The sequence below is a fragment of the Lagopus muta genome, chromosome 20 (assembly GCF_023343835.1).
Source record: "Lagopus muta isolate bLagMut1 chromosome 20, bLagMut1 primary, whole genome shotgun sequence".
Taxonomy (NCBI): domain Eukaryota; kingdom Metazoa; phylum Chordata; class Aves; order Galliformes; family Phasianidae; genus Lagopus; species Lagopus muta.
This window is the reverse complement of record NC_064452.1, coordinates 5050640-5064930: the sequence shown is the minus strand read 5'-3', so window position 1 is coordinate 5064930 and position 14291 is coordinate 5050640. Positions and strand designations below refer to the sequence as shown.

Here is a 14291-nt window from a genome sequence, read left to right as displayed (position 1 = left end):
TGGGTAGCTTAGCATAGTTCCTGTAGCCTGTCCAAAGAGTATTTAGGTCTGGCAGAGATGAATCTCAGTGAGTTGACAGCAGGAGATAAAAGCTGATAGGAATACAGCCTCTGAGTTTGGGCTGTAGGTCTCTGTGGTTGATCTGCTTGTAGAAATGGTTGATATGTAAGTCAGTAATTACAGCTGGCTGATTAAAGCCCGTATCTAAGTGGAAGGAAATCCGTGCTCCGACTCGTACTCAGGTGGATATACAGCGTGCAAATCCATCCCCAGCACGGGAAGGCAAACCCTTCAGCCTAATCCGGCGCTTCGGGGGATTTCATCCTCATTCCCAAGGCCACGGCGGGCGGTGAGGTCCGGGCCGGCCTTCCGCGCATGCGTACTGCGGCCGCCACCGGGGCGTGGCTGGAGGACCCCCGCGCCGTTTGCGCCCCCCTCGGCCGCCGGCGGCGCTACAGCGCCGGCCCAGGAGGGAGGCGGCTGGAGCAAGATGGCGGCGCGAGTGCTGCTGCGGTGGAGCCCGGCGGGAGCGGGCGCCGTGCCGCGTATCCCGCCCGGCGGCGGCCTGGCCCTCAGGTGAGCCCTGAGTGGGAGGACGCGGGCGGCCGAGGGCAGCTGAGGGAGGCGAGAGAGGGAGCGGCCCCTTACTCGCGGATCCCCCCCCCGACACACACAAACATATTGCAGATCCCCTCTCCCGCCTGGAAATGGCGCCCCTCTTGCGCCGCGGCTGAAGGGCCGGAGCCGGGCCCACCGCCTTCCGCGGGGCGGGGAGCGCGGCCGCTGGGGCGTCCCTCAAGGTCACGGGCACCGAGGCCGGCCTCCGAGTCCGCCCAGGGGTGGGGATCGCGGGCGTCCACCCCATTGCGAATCGGAATCGCGGTCGGCAGGGCGGCGGTGCGTCCCCGGTCCGGCTGCCGTCCCGCACTGCGGCCGCCCGCGCTCAGCGCTCCCAGCGGCCGGGCTTCATGGCGCCGCCCCGCGGTGCGCGGCGGGCGTCGTCAATGAGCGCTGCGGGCTGAGGCGGAGCGCGGTGCTGCCTCACGGTTGGAACGGGCGGCGCTGCCCGCGGGATCAGCGCTGCCGGCGGCTTTGTGAAGCAGATGCACGCTTTGGATGTGCACGGGTTGAACTTCTGTCGGCTTTGACGTCTGTATAGAGCGCAAGTTAAAAACTGTCCGTTACAGACGAGTTGTTTTTCTTTCTCTTCCAGGCAGACATTGATTACTACAGAATCTAAATATTTGACCTGATACCTTCCGCTCTACCCAGTTTATACTGTATGCTAACACAGAAGTTAAGGCAGATGGAAATGTCCTCAGCAGCACTGTTATTTTAACACGACCAAGCTACTCGTTCTCCTCTTGTGGTCACAGGCCAATCTTTGTAGCAAGAAATCTGAGCCTTTAGATAACATTTGTAGAATAAGCATTTGCTAGCAGAGTTAAGCAGTGCCTTAAAAGGTTACATGAAAACTCTTTCATGAGCATTATTCCCAGAAAATAAAAAGTTGTGAAGTGTGATGGTAATTCCCTATGGTGCATACATGTTCATTCTGTGCATTTACTTGTAATTTCATTAGCGGTGTTCAGGTAATTTGGATCCAATGTTTTACTTCAAACAGATTTTATCATGCTGTGGAGCATGTTATTTAAAAGTGGATCTTTTGGGTGATGGATTAGTTTTGATGCTTACAACAAGTTGTCATTTAGTCCCTGGCTCTTCTCAAGGCAACCATGGGCACAGGTGGCCCAAGCAGGTGAGCTGGCAGTCAGCTCAGAGCATCTTGGTTTGCAGGTGTCCAGATGGACACCAGTAGTGTATCTCAGGGAAATGGTGGTGAAAATTAAGGTTGTAGCATCTCAGATGAGACACACCGAGTGTCTGTTTTAATCAATTTCAGCTGTTAGCATTCTTTATTGTAAGTAAAGTGAACATTTAGATGGCTAGTTGTGATTTATTAGTCATTGTTGACAAGGAACTTTACAAGTCCTGAGTAAAAGATTGCATAAACATCTGAAGTACTTATTCCTCACAGAAGAATGCTCTGAATGTTAGTTTGCTAATTGCATTTAGTAATTGGAGGAGAATATGTCAGTACTGCACCGATCTCCCTGTAGATGAAAGAACAAGCACTGCGGGGCTGAAATGGAGTCCCACCCCCAGGAGCCCAGTTTTGTGTCCAGTGAGTAACAGTGCTTACTGTACAGGAGCTCTGCCTTTATTGTATGGAGCATGCCTTTATTGGGTGGGCTCTCCAGCGTGGCCTCAGCTGGGGCATGGTACCTTCCTGTGGCACCTGGTGCAGGTATAAAACAGCTGTGCTGTGCCCCTCTCCTCCCTCAGTTGAGATCAGTGAAACCTCTTCTGCACCAGCCTCCTCTGGCAGCAGCTATATCATGGAATGCCCTTTTGAATGCTTGTACTCAGGAATGACTGCGCAGGAATGTGCTTGTATGATTTTCTAAGGTCAAATAAAGGACCGTCTTCAATAAATAAAACAAAATACTTACCAATTACTTCTTAGCATTGAAGATTGTTTTGGCTGTGGTTGTTTTGGTACTTACTATTTCTCTGCTATAAAATACTTCAGTTCATCCGTTCTGCTTCCACAGGGTATCCCAGTTCATTAGTTTTCGAATGCTGATTGTTGAGGAGTGCTGCTGGTGTGAATTGCTTTTCTGCAATACAAACAACTGTGTTCTCTGAGATTTTTTTTCCACCGAAAGAAGTTGATATTTTCTTCTCCTATTTTTTTTTTCTTTGAGGAATTGTCAGGAAGTTTTGATACTGGAAGAGAGATTTGTACCTGAAGATCGAAACCTGTCATCTGGATCTCATAGTGGTGCAGGGTATAAAGTTGGCTTCTGAGATAGAAAATGTGCTGCCACTTTCTTAGTATTTCATAGAAATAGTTCAGTGTTTCAGCAAAAACTCTGTATCAAAAAGGGGTGAAGTGAAGGAAGTGCTTCTTTTGAGGAAGAAGAAAGAACATTCAAGATTGGGGGCATAAAGATTCAGTTAAATACAATAGATGTGTCATTTAACTTTTCCTTTCCAGAACTGTATTTAAGCAAACATAGGAACATATGGTACTTTCCTATTTACGCTGTACAAATCTTTCCTTATGCCACTTCTTGCTCTTTTTTACTCCTGTATACATCAAGACAGACATTGGGTAAATATGCTTCATTAGAAAGAATATAAAAAGACAACAAAAGCAGCCACCTACCCATTTCTTACCCATTTGCTTACAAAGAATGAGAGTAGAGAGTGCATGGTTAAGTGTTCAGCTCTGTATCACATAAAATGGTTTGTGAGGAGGTAATTTTTCCCACTGTGAAAAGAGCTGCCTTTACCTTGCTGCCAAGTGGCTCAGTGGAAAGACTGAGGAACAGAGTTGGATGTAACTGTTCTAATTTTGTTTGTATTATACTTGATCGTGCCCGTCTTCCCTGCATTATGGGCATTTTCAAGACGTGCTCAGTGACAGTGTAATGTACTTGTTGATATGTAGGGGGATGGTATCTTCAGCTAGCAGACCTCGTGAAGACAGTTGGTTAAAATCGCTATTTGTTCGCAAAGTCGATCCAAGGAAAGATGCTCACTCCAACCTTCTAGCCAAAAGAGAGACCAGCAGTCTGTATAAACTACAGAGTGAGTGATATTCTTATGTTTAACGTTACTGTTTCTCTGTTCCATTCCTGCATTTCTCATCTACTGTTGTTGTTTCAGTTCACAATGTAAAACCAGAATGCCTAGAGGCCTACAACAAGCTTTGGTAAGTGTGCATGTTATGTTTTCACATCTTAGACATGTTGTTTTGACCATAAGCATTCTAGAAATTGGCAAATGCAATAAATATTTGAGGGGAGGTGGACGAATTCAGCTTTTGCTTTCAGGGTATGATGGTAAATAGATGTTGTTATTCTTGGAGAAAGATGGCAAAAGGTACTTGACTCAGATCACCCCTTACTTTCCCTTTTGGAAGTGTCATTTCTTAATCTGCAGTTCAGGGTGATGCCTTTTGTGCAAACACAGGTGAAGTTTGTTGGAATAGCTTCCTTCTCACCCTTAGCTTTACAATAGCAATTAGATCCTTACATGCTAGTATGCCCCCCCCCAACTCCAGCTGCCACATAGGAACTTGCTGGCAGGTGTTATTGTCTTCATAGAGGAAGGAAAGGGAGAGATCACTGGTAAGTAAAGCTGCATGCCAGTGTTAAAGTATGGTTTGGAGGAGATTTTGAAAATGCAGGATTTGATTCTTCCTCAGTTCATCTCTGTCTTCTTTCTACAAAGTTACATTACTGAGATCTACTTTAAAGAGCTAAGCAGGCTTTGGATAGGATCTGTGTGTTGGGATGATAACCTCCAGAGAGAGCAGTGCTCTCATTAGTTATCCAGAAAGTCACAGCTTTCTAAAGTGCATGAAGAGTAACATTTAAAATGTACTGATTCAAGAACCAAATTAGAGAAGTGTTAGCCCTGTCCTGCATACACGATACCAATACTGAATGTATAAATTGGAAATATAGTAGAGCTCCCATGTTTGGAAACAGCAGGGTTTCCCACTGTCCTTGACCACATTGTCAGTGCAATAAAACATTCTCAGTACAGTGGTACCAGGTTTTAGCAGTGGTGGATTGACTGGGACATGAGTTGGGCTGGAGAGTAAGGAAGTTCACACCTCCTCATTTATGTCCTCAACTCTGTTAGGAGTTCTTTGTCCAACATTGTCTAACTTAGCCATATTAAGCTTTGAAATGGGTCTAGATAACCCAAACCTGTTTTCCTTATTGTACAGTTACTTTATGACAGAAGGTATTTTTACCTTTAACCTAAAACTTTAACCTAAAAAATACAGAGAGGCATGACTAGCATTCAGCCATCTTTCTGTTTAAAAGCTTAATATAAACACATCCAATTATATGAGGCAGAAAACCACTTCTGTGTGTATCTCGTGAGCTACCTAGATGTAGCATGAAAGCAGAGGCTTTTATTCTCAAGGAAAGAAATGATAACAAAGAAGGAAACTGCTGATAGCAGCCAGATGAAGTATGTGGGGTTAGATGTCTTCTTTCCAAACTAAGGATAGTTGAAGTATTGAAGGGAAGGAGGAAACTTGAGAAGGCAGAAATTAAGAAATGAAGGCGCTTCTGAACTTCCCTCCTTCCTCCCCCTAAATTAAGCATGAACAAGCAAATTCCTTATAAAGATTAGTGAGCATGTGTTCATAAAGGAGGAACATAACGAAGGCAATTAGGAGAACACTTCATGAATCACTGTGGGTAAGGATCCCCTTCTGAAGAAGTTGTAAGTTATTTTTAAAAGGAAAAAGATGGTTTTCAAGTCTGTGAATGACATCATACCGTGTCTTTTTTAATATATTTTGGAAAAATACCTTTAATGATTACTGTAGTAATAATTTAACGTTCCTGCTTAAAGCTGCCTCTCTAGGATCTTGTTATGCTCTGCAAAACCAAACTGATAGTGACTGCAAACATCACTGGAAAGTTTTCTGTTGTATAATTTCCACTGTAATGAGAAATATTGAAATATAAATTGGTGATGAAGTTTGTTGTGGGTCATCAAGAAAGTCAGTGGTAGAACCAAGAGGAAGACTTGCATATTCTGACTGTGTGTCAGGACAAGACCAGCCTACTTGCTATTATTTGATACCTTGCAGAAATACTGCCTGTTGGCTGCAGGGTAGGAGTAGTAATTATTCAGGGGAAAATATTAAAAGGCAAAGTTCAACCAGCCCAATAGACATTCATCAGTGTTCATGCAGTGAAAGCTGACTTAACCAAGTTAGCTGTCAGGAAAACTTAATTTCCCAGTGTTAATGTAAGTCACCTTTTAAAGTTTGAAGAAGCACTGCCATTACTGGAAATAGTCAAACAGAAATTTGGTGTTAGTCGTGTTTTCATGGCAGTTTCATCACGTGCTTCACTGATAAATTGCCTCAAACTAGATCTGCTTTCTGAGGCCTTGGAGAAAGCAGTAAGGCAGCATAGTATTGAGCACAGCCTTCATTTGATCAATCAAAACACTTGTTTTTATTAATTAATTTAATTAATTAATTTTTATTAATAACATTGTTGCTGGTAAAGAAGAAAGCCTGTCCTTTTCTACTGTTGTGTATTGTGTTGATGAAGAAAACGTTTTCCTAAAGCAAATCACCCGTGTAGCTAGGCTGTGCTTCCTGTGAGACATCCTGATGTTTGTTTCCCTAATGTGTTGGATAACCCAGGTGTTACCACGTAATTCATTGCATCCAGAGTGTTCTACCATGCTGTGCATTTGTCATGCAGTAAGAAATAGTAGCACTCACCTTATTTTTATATAGAGCTGTAGCTATCTTTCCCCTCGCGAAGCAGATTCTTGTATTTCAGCTTTCTCTTCTGAAACGTAGAGCTTGTGAATTTTCGTACCATAATAATAAACGTGTGGTGATTTGTTATACATATCAACTGTAGCCTCCCTGAAGGAAATGCAACATAGTGTCTGTATTCCTTGTTTTCAAGTCAAGAGGTGCTGCCAAAGATTCATGAAGAAAAACACTACCCATGTGCACTGGTGGGGACTTGGAACACGTGGTACGGAGAGCAAGATCAGGCTGGTAGGAGATAGAAGTACAACAGAATGTAAAACCATACAAGTGAAACGTGTGCTTGGCAGGTTTCTTCTCTTTAAATCATCTCTGTTGATAGTAAACCTTTAGCAACGTATACAGTGAGGATGTGTGTGCATCGGTTATCAGTAGTCGTATTAACATTTGCAGTGCTTGCTATTTGTCTTGTTGAGTTTGACAGTGAAGCTTTTAATTCCTAAAGCTTGTCCTCTCGTTAATACTTTCCTGTTTTCCAGGTGGTAGATTAACAATTGGAGAAACCCTGGTCAAATTTGCTCCTGTAATATTTTGCAGGCACGGATTGTGTTCCTGAATACTTAAGCCAAAGGCTTTCAGAGACAGAGTTGCATTGGCTTATAAGCCAAAAAAATAAAAAGCTTTACTCAGACTTTCATACTGCAACCGCTATATGATAATGAAATGCAAATCATAATGCCATCTGAAAAAAGGAGTGCATTGTAAACTCACAATAATCTAAATCTTTACTGGGGGTTTTCTGTTCATGTTCTTATAAGGATACCACCTAACAATGCAGATTGAAAATACATTGAACTAGAAAGCACTGAAGAGCTGCTACAGAGGTAACTGCAAAGAGACTTGTGCAGAAAGAAAACCTGAACAATTTCCTGGGCTCTGGGAAAAGGAAAGAGGGGGAAACCAAAACAGAGTGGTGTGCCAATGCTTGTTTTGTGGTAGAAGCTCTGTGGATAGAGCTGTGCTAGGGTCAGTGTCACTGCTTTGTTATCCAAGAAGCCCTGTGCACAGCAGGGTGGTTGGAACTAGATGATCTTCCAACCCAAGCTGTTCTGTGTTTCAGTACACCCAGTAATTTTTCCTGCATTCACGGCACATTGGAATATTGACACTGCACAAATGTGAGGAAATGACTGTAGATAAACCAAACAATATCTGCGAAAGAATTCTTATAAGTTGAAGGGAAAGTGGGCAATAATTGAAATGAGAATGCTTAGCCAAATCTCATTCATTGTTTTTGTAATGTATTAACACAGACTATATCTATAATTGCATCCATAGCTTGGCTTGAAAGTGTTATTGCAACAGTTCTGGCAGTATAATAAAGCAGATTATGGGTTTTTTTTCTTGTTCAGTACTTGTACTGGGGCTGTGTTAATACTGTTTGGATATATCAAATTTGCCCTGGGGAGCAGGCAATAGAAGCAGGCGTACTGGATGAATCTGCTGTCATGGCGAAGTGCTTTATACATTAGTCTTGAGTTCACTCTGCTGGAAAAGGCTCAGGACTTCTGGATAGGAGAGCAAATTGCTTTTCTGACTCTCTGAGTTGAATTATTGTTGCCTTGCTTTATTAAGTGCTTGTAAATAGATTTAGTTAGGATTTATTAGAGCCTCAATAAGGAGAGAATACTTTGAAAAGACTGTCAAATGCAAATACCTATTCTGAAATTTTGATGTTTTAATGGGGAAAATCCTAACAAAAATGTAACAATTGTGGCCCATTTAGATAAATTCTGGTATGCTTTTTTAATTTAATGTTTACCACAAAAATAACACTTGCATCATTTTTTGGCATCCTGCTGAAAGTTTTTTATGCTCTTTTGCTTGAGTAACTTGCTGAACTAAAAAGTCTACTACTCCCTTGCTCTTACATGAAATAGTTTTAAAAGATCTTTATGAATTAAGTCAACCCCTTCAATTGAATCTCATTTTGAATTACAGTCATGTAAAGTCATCACGCTTTACTAGCATGGCAACAAAACCTCCTCTTAGAAATCTTCCTCTTCAGATTAAACTGTGCAGTTTTTGAAAGAACACTTTGCAAAAAGCAGATGATTCTGTTAAAGTGTTCAAATGTGCAGTACTTTAATGAAAATCTTGTTTAAACCTGTTACATGACTTGTGTTATTGTATAATTCTGCTCTATGAAAAGCATTTTGTACTGTGATATTCCATGAGTTTTGCTGTTTGCTCACAACGTCCACGAAAATACTTCCTTTTTCTGTTTCAGTTCACCTATGGAGGTATGAGGGAGGCTATCCAGCTCTCAATGAGGTCATGAGTAAACTCCGCCAAAATAAGGTAAAACTTGGGTTTTGCTACAGGTGGTTAAAGAAAAGAACGTAGAATAGAGCAAAACAGTTGGACACCTGCTTTTACTGATCACCTTCTGTGCAAGCTTATTGCAAGCAGATTAGAAGAGATCCAGATTCAGAAATACTGAGTCTTAATGTTATTGATTCTCAGATCTGTATTAAAACGCAAGCTGAAGTTTTCAGAGATGCCAGGGGAATTTGGATGCCTTTGCAGTTTAAAGGATTTCAGTGTCCAAAACCTCAGTATAGTACTGAAAAATCGAAACCACTGTAGGGGACACACTGTGGGGTTTTTTTGTTGTTGAAACACAATACACAGTTTGCCAATGACCACATTGTTTTTAAGGAGTTCACAGAGTTTCGCAAAGAAAGAGGCAACATGCTTCTGTCTCGCAAGAACCAATTACTGTTGGAATTCAGCTTCTGGAATGAACCTGTTCCCAGAGAGGGGCCGAATATTTATGAACTGAGATCCTATCAACTTAGGGTAAGTTTCAGGGTTTTTTATTTTTTAAGCTATATGATGTCATAAAATGTTCAAAGAGTGTTTATATGATGCGGATGGAAAACAGGCCTTGTCTTAAAAACCTGGTTCTTATCAAAGCTGATGGCTGAGTCACTGTTGCTCTCAAAGTGTGGGGTCCAAAATGAAGGCAGGCTCCAACGAGATGCTAATGTCTCCTGTGAAGGGCTGGAAATCTTGTGTTTTAATTTGAGGGAAACTTCTGGAAAATGACTAAGAACTAATATAGTAAGTAAATTGAGTAATTAGAGATGATTATAATATGCTTATCACTTACAGGAAGTGGTTTCATTATTAGTGTTTCCCATATGTAAATGTGAGTACCATCAAAATACTGCAGGGTTTTTTTTTGTGAGTACCATCAAAATACTGCAGTTCTCTTTAAGCTACAATCTTAACAGTCTGTTTTGTTCTTGTAGCCTGGAACTATGATTGAGTGGGGAAATTACTGGTAAGTACTGCCTTAGCACTTTTGTTTTTGTCTTTGAGAGATGTGTGTTTAAAAGTTATGAAGTGGAAGTGACAGAATGGTACTGAAGCATTTCAGGCACCCAGTTAATGGTCTGCTTGTGTTCTCAGGCAACTTGTAAAATAGTTCCTTGACCCTCAGTTTATCCTTTGAGGAAAGGAAAAGGAATTCTTTATGCAAACAGTGCTGTGGGCTGAGTGGTTTGGTTTTCTTTTACGTAAGCCTTTTAGTTAGATATCATATAGTAGAAATAAGAAATAATTTATTTTGAGTAGAAAGCACTGCTCGTTGAAGGATGCTTTTAACTTCTTAAGAGCACGTTCTTCTTCCACAACTTCAGCACCAGTAAAAGTTGACTTATTTTTCTTTCAGGTATTCTAAGCCTTGACTCTTTCAATCTTTGAAAGCTAAGTTGCTTCTTGAAAACCTATTGAGCAGCGCATTTGTATTGTAGCGTGTAGGTTAAAAACATTTGAGACAGTGTCCTCTTGAGTGTATGCTTCTAATTCTGACTTATTCAACAGTAAGTTTCTTTCAGTTTATAGTCAGTAAGTTCGTGCAGTTCTTGTGATGGGCAGTTAACTAACTTGGAATATTTTCAATCATTTTGACAGAGGTGAGGACTTGGATTTTTAGTTTAGCCATAGTCATTGGTATAATTCATTTGATTACATTAATTTGCCATGAAATTGAATTTCAAATTTTTACATAATAGGCATGTCTACAATTGTACCAGTCTGTTTTAGAAGGTGAAACAGATTTATAATTTGAAAAGATACTGATCTTGTTCACACAACAGATCACGGACTGTCACAAAACAGAGATCCACGTGAGAAAAAAAACTGTATTCTGTGACCAGAAAATCTGTGGTGAATGGGCATGACAAAGGCAAGGTGACAGAAGCACAAGGTTTTAGTTTGAGAGCTGAATACTGGACAAGTAGTTATCAGTTTAATGGATCTAATCTTGAAGACACTGATTAATGCACAGTCTGATGAAACCACAGGCCTCAAATTTTAAGACGTTCTGACAAGCTGTAGGCATCTTTTAACTACTTAGTGCTAGAAATCAACAGGCTTAGGTTTTTTTCCTCATTTTGAATTGAGAAAGTGTACAGTAAATGCTGTTTAACTTTTGGGATTCTGTTCACATCTGCTTTCTCTTCAGTTATCATTCATTTGCTACCAGGTCTGTTGTTCTTAAAGACTCCTCCTCTCTTCTGTAGGGCCCGTGCAATTCGTTTCCGACAAGATAGCAACGAAGCAGTTGGAGGATTTTTCTCACAGATTGGACAGCTGTATATGGTTCATCACCTTTGGGGTAAATGTGTTTATTTTATCTGGCTTTTTTCTCAGTCAGCCTCTAACAGGCTGTTGACTTTGCCCAGAGGACAAGGTTGTTACAAAAGTTGGAGGAATGCCTTAACGAGTTTTTTCTTTTACATCAGCTGTGTTGATTTTCTGTATTTTTGCATAGACAACTTTATTTTTGAGAGAAACAAGCAGAACTGAACATTTTATGTTTTGTCTTGTTTCTGTCAAGCTTCTTAAGGGCTTTTCTTATCTACTCGATTGCTTTCAATAATATAAGCATGACAACTCAGATCCTGCCCTCTCTTTTTTCCATCCCCGTTTATGCTGAAGTGAGATTTTTACTGCTTAGTTTGAAGCCTCACACATATCACACTTAAAGGAAGGGAAGTCAAGCAGAGATTTACATTATAGCAGTACAACGTTGTGGCTTACTCCACTTGTTAATTTCTACTGATGCTTAGGTTCCTTCTACTCTAGGATTATTTTGCCTTGAAGAAACTGATTGTCTAATGTTTATTTTAGAAAACATGCAGTATTAACTTCAGATCTTGACAATTGAGAACATTGTATTCCAGCTTTAGAAATGTGATCCCCACCACCCATGTAGAGCTCTGTTGCGTTATCTCCCTTATCTATTTTAAGACATTTCTCCCTGCCAATTTAGGCTTCCTCTTGCTGCCCCTGATAGCCTTTATTGCATTTAAAAACTACCATCAGTACACAGGTTGGTTTGTTGGCCATTTTTTACAGAAATGCTCACGATCAGGGGTGAATGCTTTACAGAACACTGATGACTGTTTACCCACCACCACCCAAAACACTCCAACCATGCAGTACTTACATAGTGTAGCATTTGCAAAGTAATTTTGCTCTCTTCCCCAGTTCCTTCTATTTGCACTGGTTTGAGTTTTCCTTTTTGTGGAGAACATCTCAATTTGTAGTCTTCTAATAACACATGAGAATACTTTTAAGGTAGCTGTACATACGTAGAAGGAAAAGGAGTTACTTACAAGCTTTGTGCTCGCTGTTGTCTCTTGCCAGCTTACAAAGATCTCCAGACCAGAGAAGATATAAGGAATGCTGCGTGGCACAAACCTGGCTGGGATGAGCTAGTCTATTACACAGGTAACATATTAACTCCTTTGGAATGCTGGAGGCAGACCTTTCTGCAGGCCATCATTCTTATTCTTCATTATGTTGTTCAATGATAAGAAGTTTTGCGTCTCTGTATTATGTGTGTGTCTTCAGTTTTGCTGCTCTAAGGAGGCACATTTCACTAAGCTGTAAAGGGAGTTTTGCAATTGATTGTCCAAACTTTGGAGGCCTTGCATAATTGCTAAAAAAATTTCTATTGTTTACAGTAAATTTTCATTTCAAATGCCTCTACAGGAGAGGAGCAGGTTTATGTAAATGCTTGTGTCCAGCAATCTAGGAAGCCAACAGTAAAATGTATCTGTATGTTAAATTGTTACCTCTAATATTTCACTTAAGTACTGGAGCCTTAGTAAATGCATTCCTTTGAGATGGGAAATTAGACTTTGGAACTGATACCTGGAGATCGCTCAGATCAAAGATAGCTTTCATTACAGAACTCAGAGAAGTATGCTAAAAATGTCAGATTTTAGTCCTGTGAGCTTTATTTCACAGAAAACATACCAGAAAAAATGTAAGATATCTTTTGGCTTCAAAGGAGCAGACAGATTACATGAAAAAAATCACAGGTTTCTCAAAATGACTGTGCTTCAGTTACGAAACTATTGGTGGTTACTGATGATTTGGCATGCACAGGCTGGGGGGTAATTTGAAGGCAGTAGCATCTGTTGGAAATGGGCATGCAGAACTGTTGATGATCTCTGTTAGTGAAATTAAACCCTCTCTCTTTTCTTTCTTTTTTTCCAGTGCCCCTTATTCAGGAAATGGAATCCAGAATCATGATACCATTGAAGATTTCTCCACTTCAGTAAAGTCATTGATTTATTTGTGCCTACATAGATAAAGTGACAAGTATTTGTCTTAATTAATTTATGGTATACATTGTATATCATAGTCAAAAATATAAAAGTACTGTATTGAGCTTATAAAGGAGACCTCTTTTCTTCAGAACCTAATGACCTTTTGCTCTTGGGATTGTACCAGGAAAAAAAGAAATACAGGACTGTAGCTAAAAGGTTGGTTAACGTAAAGAAACTCCTGAGGTTAAATATGGTGTACGGTATTTAATATCTCCTCCTGGATAGAAAATGCCCAGTGTTCACAACAGCAATAGAATGGAGTGTTATAGTTGCTGTGGCCTTTGTGTAGCATTTATAACGACTGCAGATTGCAAAAACAAATGGGGAAGTTCTGCAATCAGGAGCTTTGAAACCCTCAGGCAGTTCAACTAACTTTCTAGCAGGGCTGAAATCAGTAAAGTAGCTCCAAATTTATGAATAGATGGTTACTAATTGAGGGTAATATTATCTCTCACATGATAGCTTACAGAGAATAGGGCATTCTGTTTCACAAGGATGTTGAAGCTTGTTGAAACCTAACTACGTGTTTTTCTAGATATCAACACCTGGAATTAATTTTGTGAAATTATTTAGAGCCTTTTTAAAAAGAGTCTGACCCACTGCTTTCAAAGAGATACTGACATGACATGATTGTCTGAACATCCTGCAGAGAATCAACTTCCGTGGAATACATTTATCTCTAGGTATAACTCAAAAATCTAGGAAAAGGGGTTTTATTTAATAAGCAGTCATGACTTCAGACATATGCTTGATCAGGTGTTTCACTAACTGTACAATGGGTACTCAAGAATTAATGTGTGAAACTGACGCATGTTGAGTCAATAGGATTGGCACAGAGCAGTGTACCATTATGTCCAGTTCTATTTTGGTTTCACTTTTAGACTAGAAAATGTCAACACTTTCAGTGTCTGCGATGATGTGAACACCCTGTAAGTGAAAATAATGTTCTCTCTTCAAAGTGGCTGCAAGAATCAGTGTAACACAGAATGTACAAATCAGTTACTGAATGTCAATTTGTACATTTCAGTGAGTATCAGGAAAAGCATCAGTCAATAAAATCCTTTTAATTTTCACATGTTACTGGCACCATATACATATTGCACCATCTGTCTTTTCTCTCATCTTGCAGTGTTTCTGATGAACAGTTTCAGTAATTGCATAGAACACATTTCAGCTTAGTGAGTCGGTGTCACTTCCAGTATCACTTTCAGGGACAGCATTTCTCAGTATTCGGCTCTCTTTCTCCAAAATTAATTTACCATATT

At 40.5% G+C, this 14291-nt stretch overlaps 1 protein-coding gene and 1 long non-coding RNA gene across 2 annotated transcripts; one reads left to right on the top strand and one right to left on the bottom strand.

The window, feature by feature from the left end:
* Nucleotides 1-467: 467 nt before the first annotated feature.
* Nucleotides 468-14099, top strand: NIPSNAP2 (nipsnap homolog 2). The gene is made up of 10 exons (XM_048966491.1): nucleotides 468-576; nucleotides 3518-3657; nucleotides 3736-3781; nucleotides 6531-6625; nucleotides 8625-8695; nucleotides 9056-9196; nucleotides 9652-9683; nucleotides 10927-11021; nucleotides 12056-12139; nucleotides 12914-14099. The coding sequence occupies exons 1-10, from the start codon at nucleotides 491-493 to the stop codon at nucleotides 12976-12978; spliced, it is 855 nt and encodes a 284-aa protein (XP_048822448.1). The 5' UTR covers nucleotides 468-490; the 3' UTR covers nucleotides 12979-14099.
* Nucleotides 2573-12118, bottom strand: LOC125702785 (uncharacterized). The gene is made up of 3 exons (XR_007380702.1): nucleotides 12025-12118; nucleotides 6338-6622; nucleotides 2573-2681 (listed from the first exon to the last, which is right to left on the bottom strand). It is a non-coding gene; the product is annotated as an uncharacterized LOC125702785 (long non-coding RNA).
* Nucleotides 14100-14291: the final 192 nt, after the last annotated feature.

Excerpts from the sequence above, each read along its gene's own strand:
- NIPSNAP2 (XM_048966491.1), top strand. The coding sequence starts at position 491 with ATGGCGGCGCGAGTGCTGCTGCGGTGGAGCCCGGCGGGAGCGGGCGCC. Across the intron at positions 3,658-3,735 it reads CAGTCTGTATAAACTACAGA|TTCACAATGTAAAACCAGAA; the intron begins GTGAGTGATATT and ends TTGTTGTTTCAG. Across the intron at positions 9,197-9,651 it reads TGAGATCCTATCAACTTAGG|CCTGGAACTATGATTGAGTG; the intron begins GTAAGTTTCAGG and ends TTGTTCTTGTAG.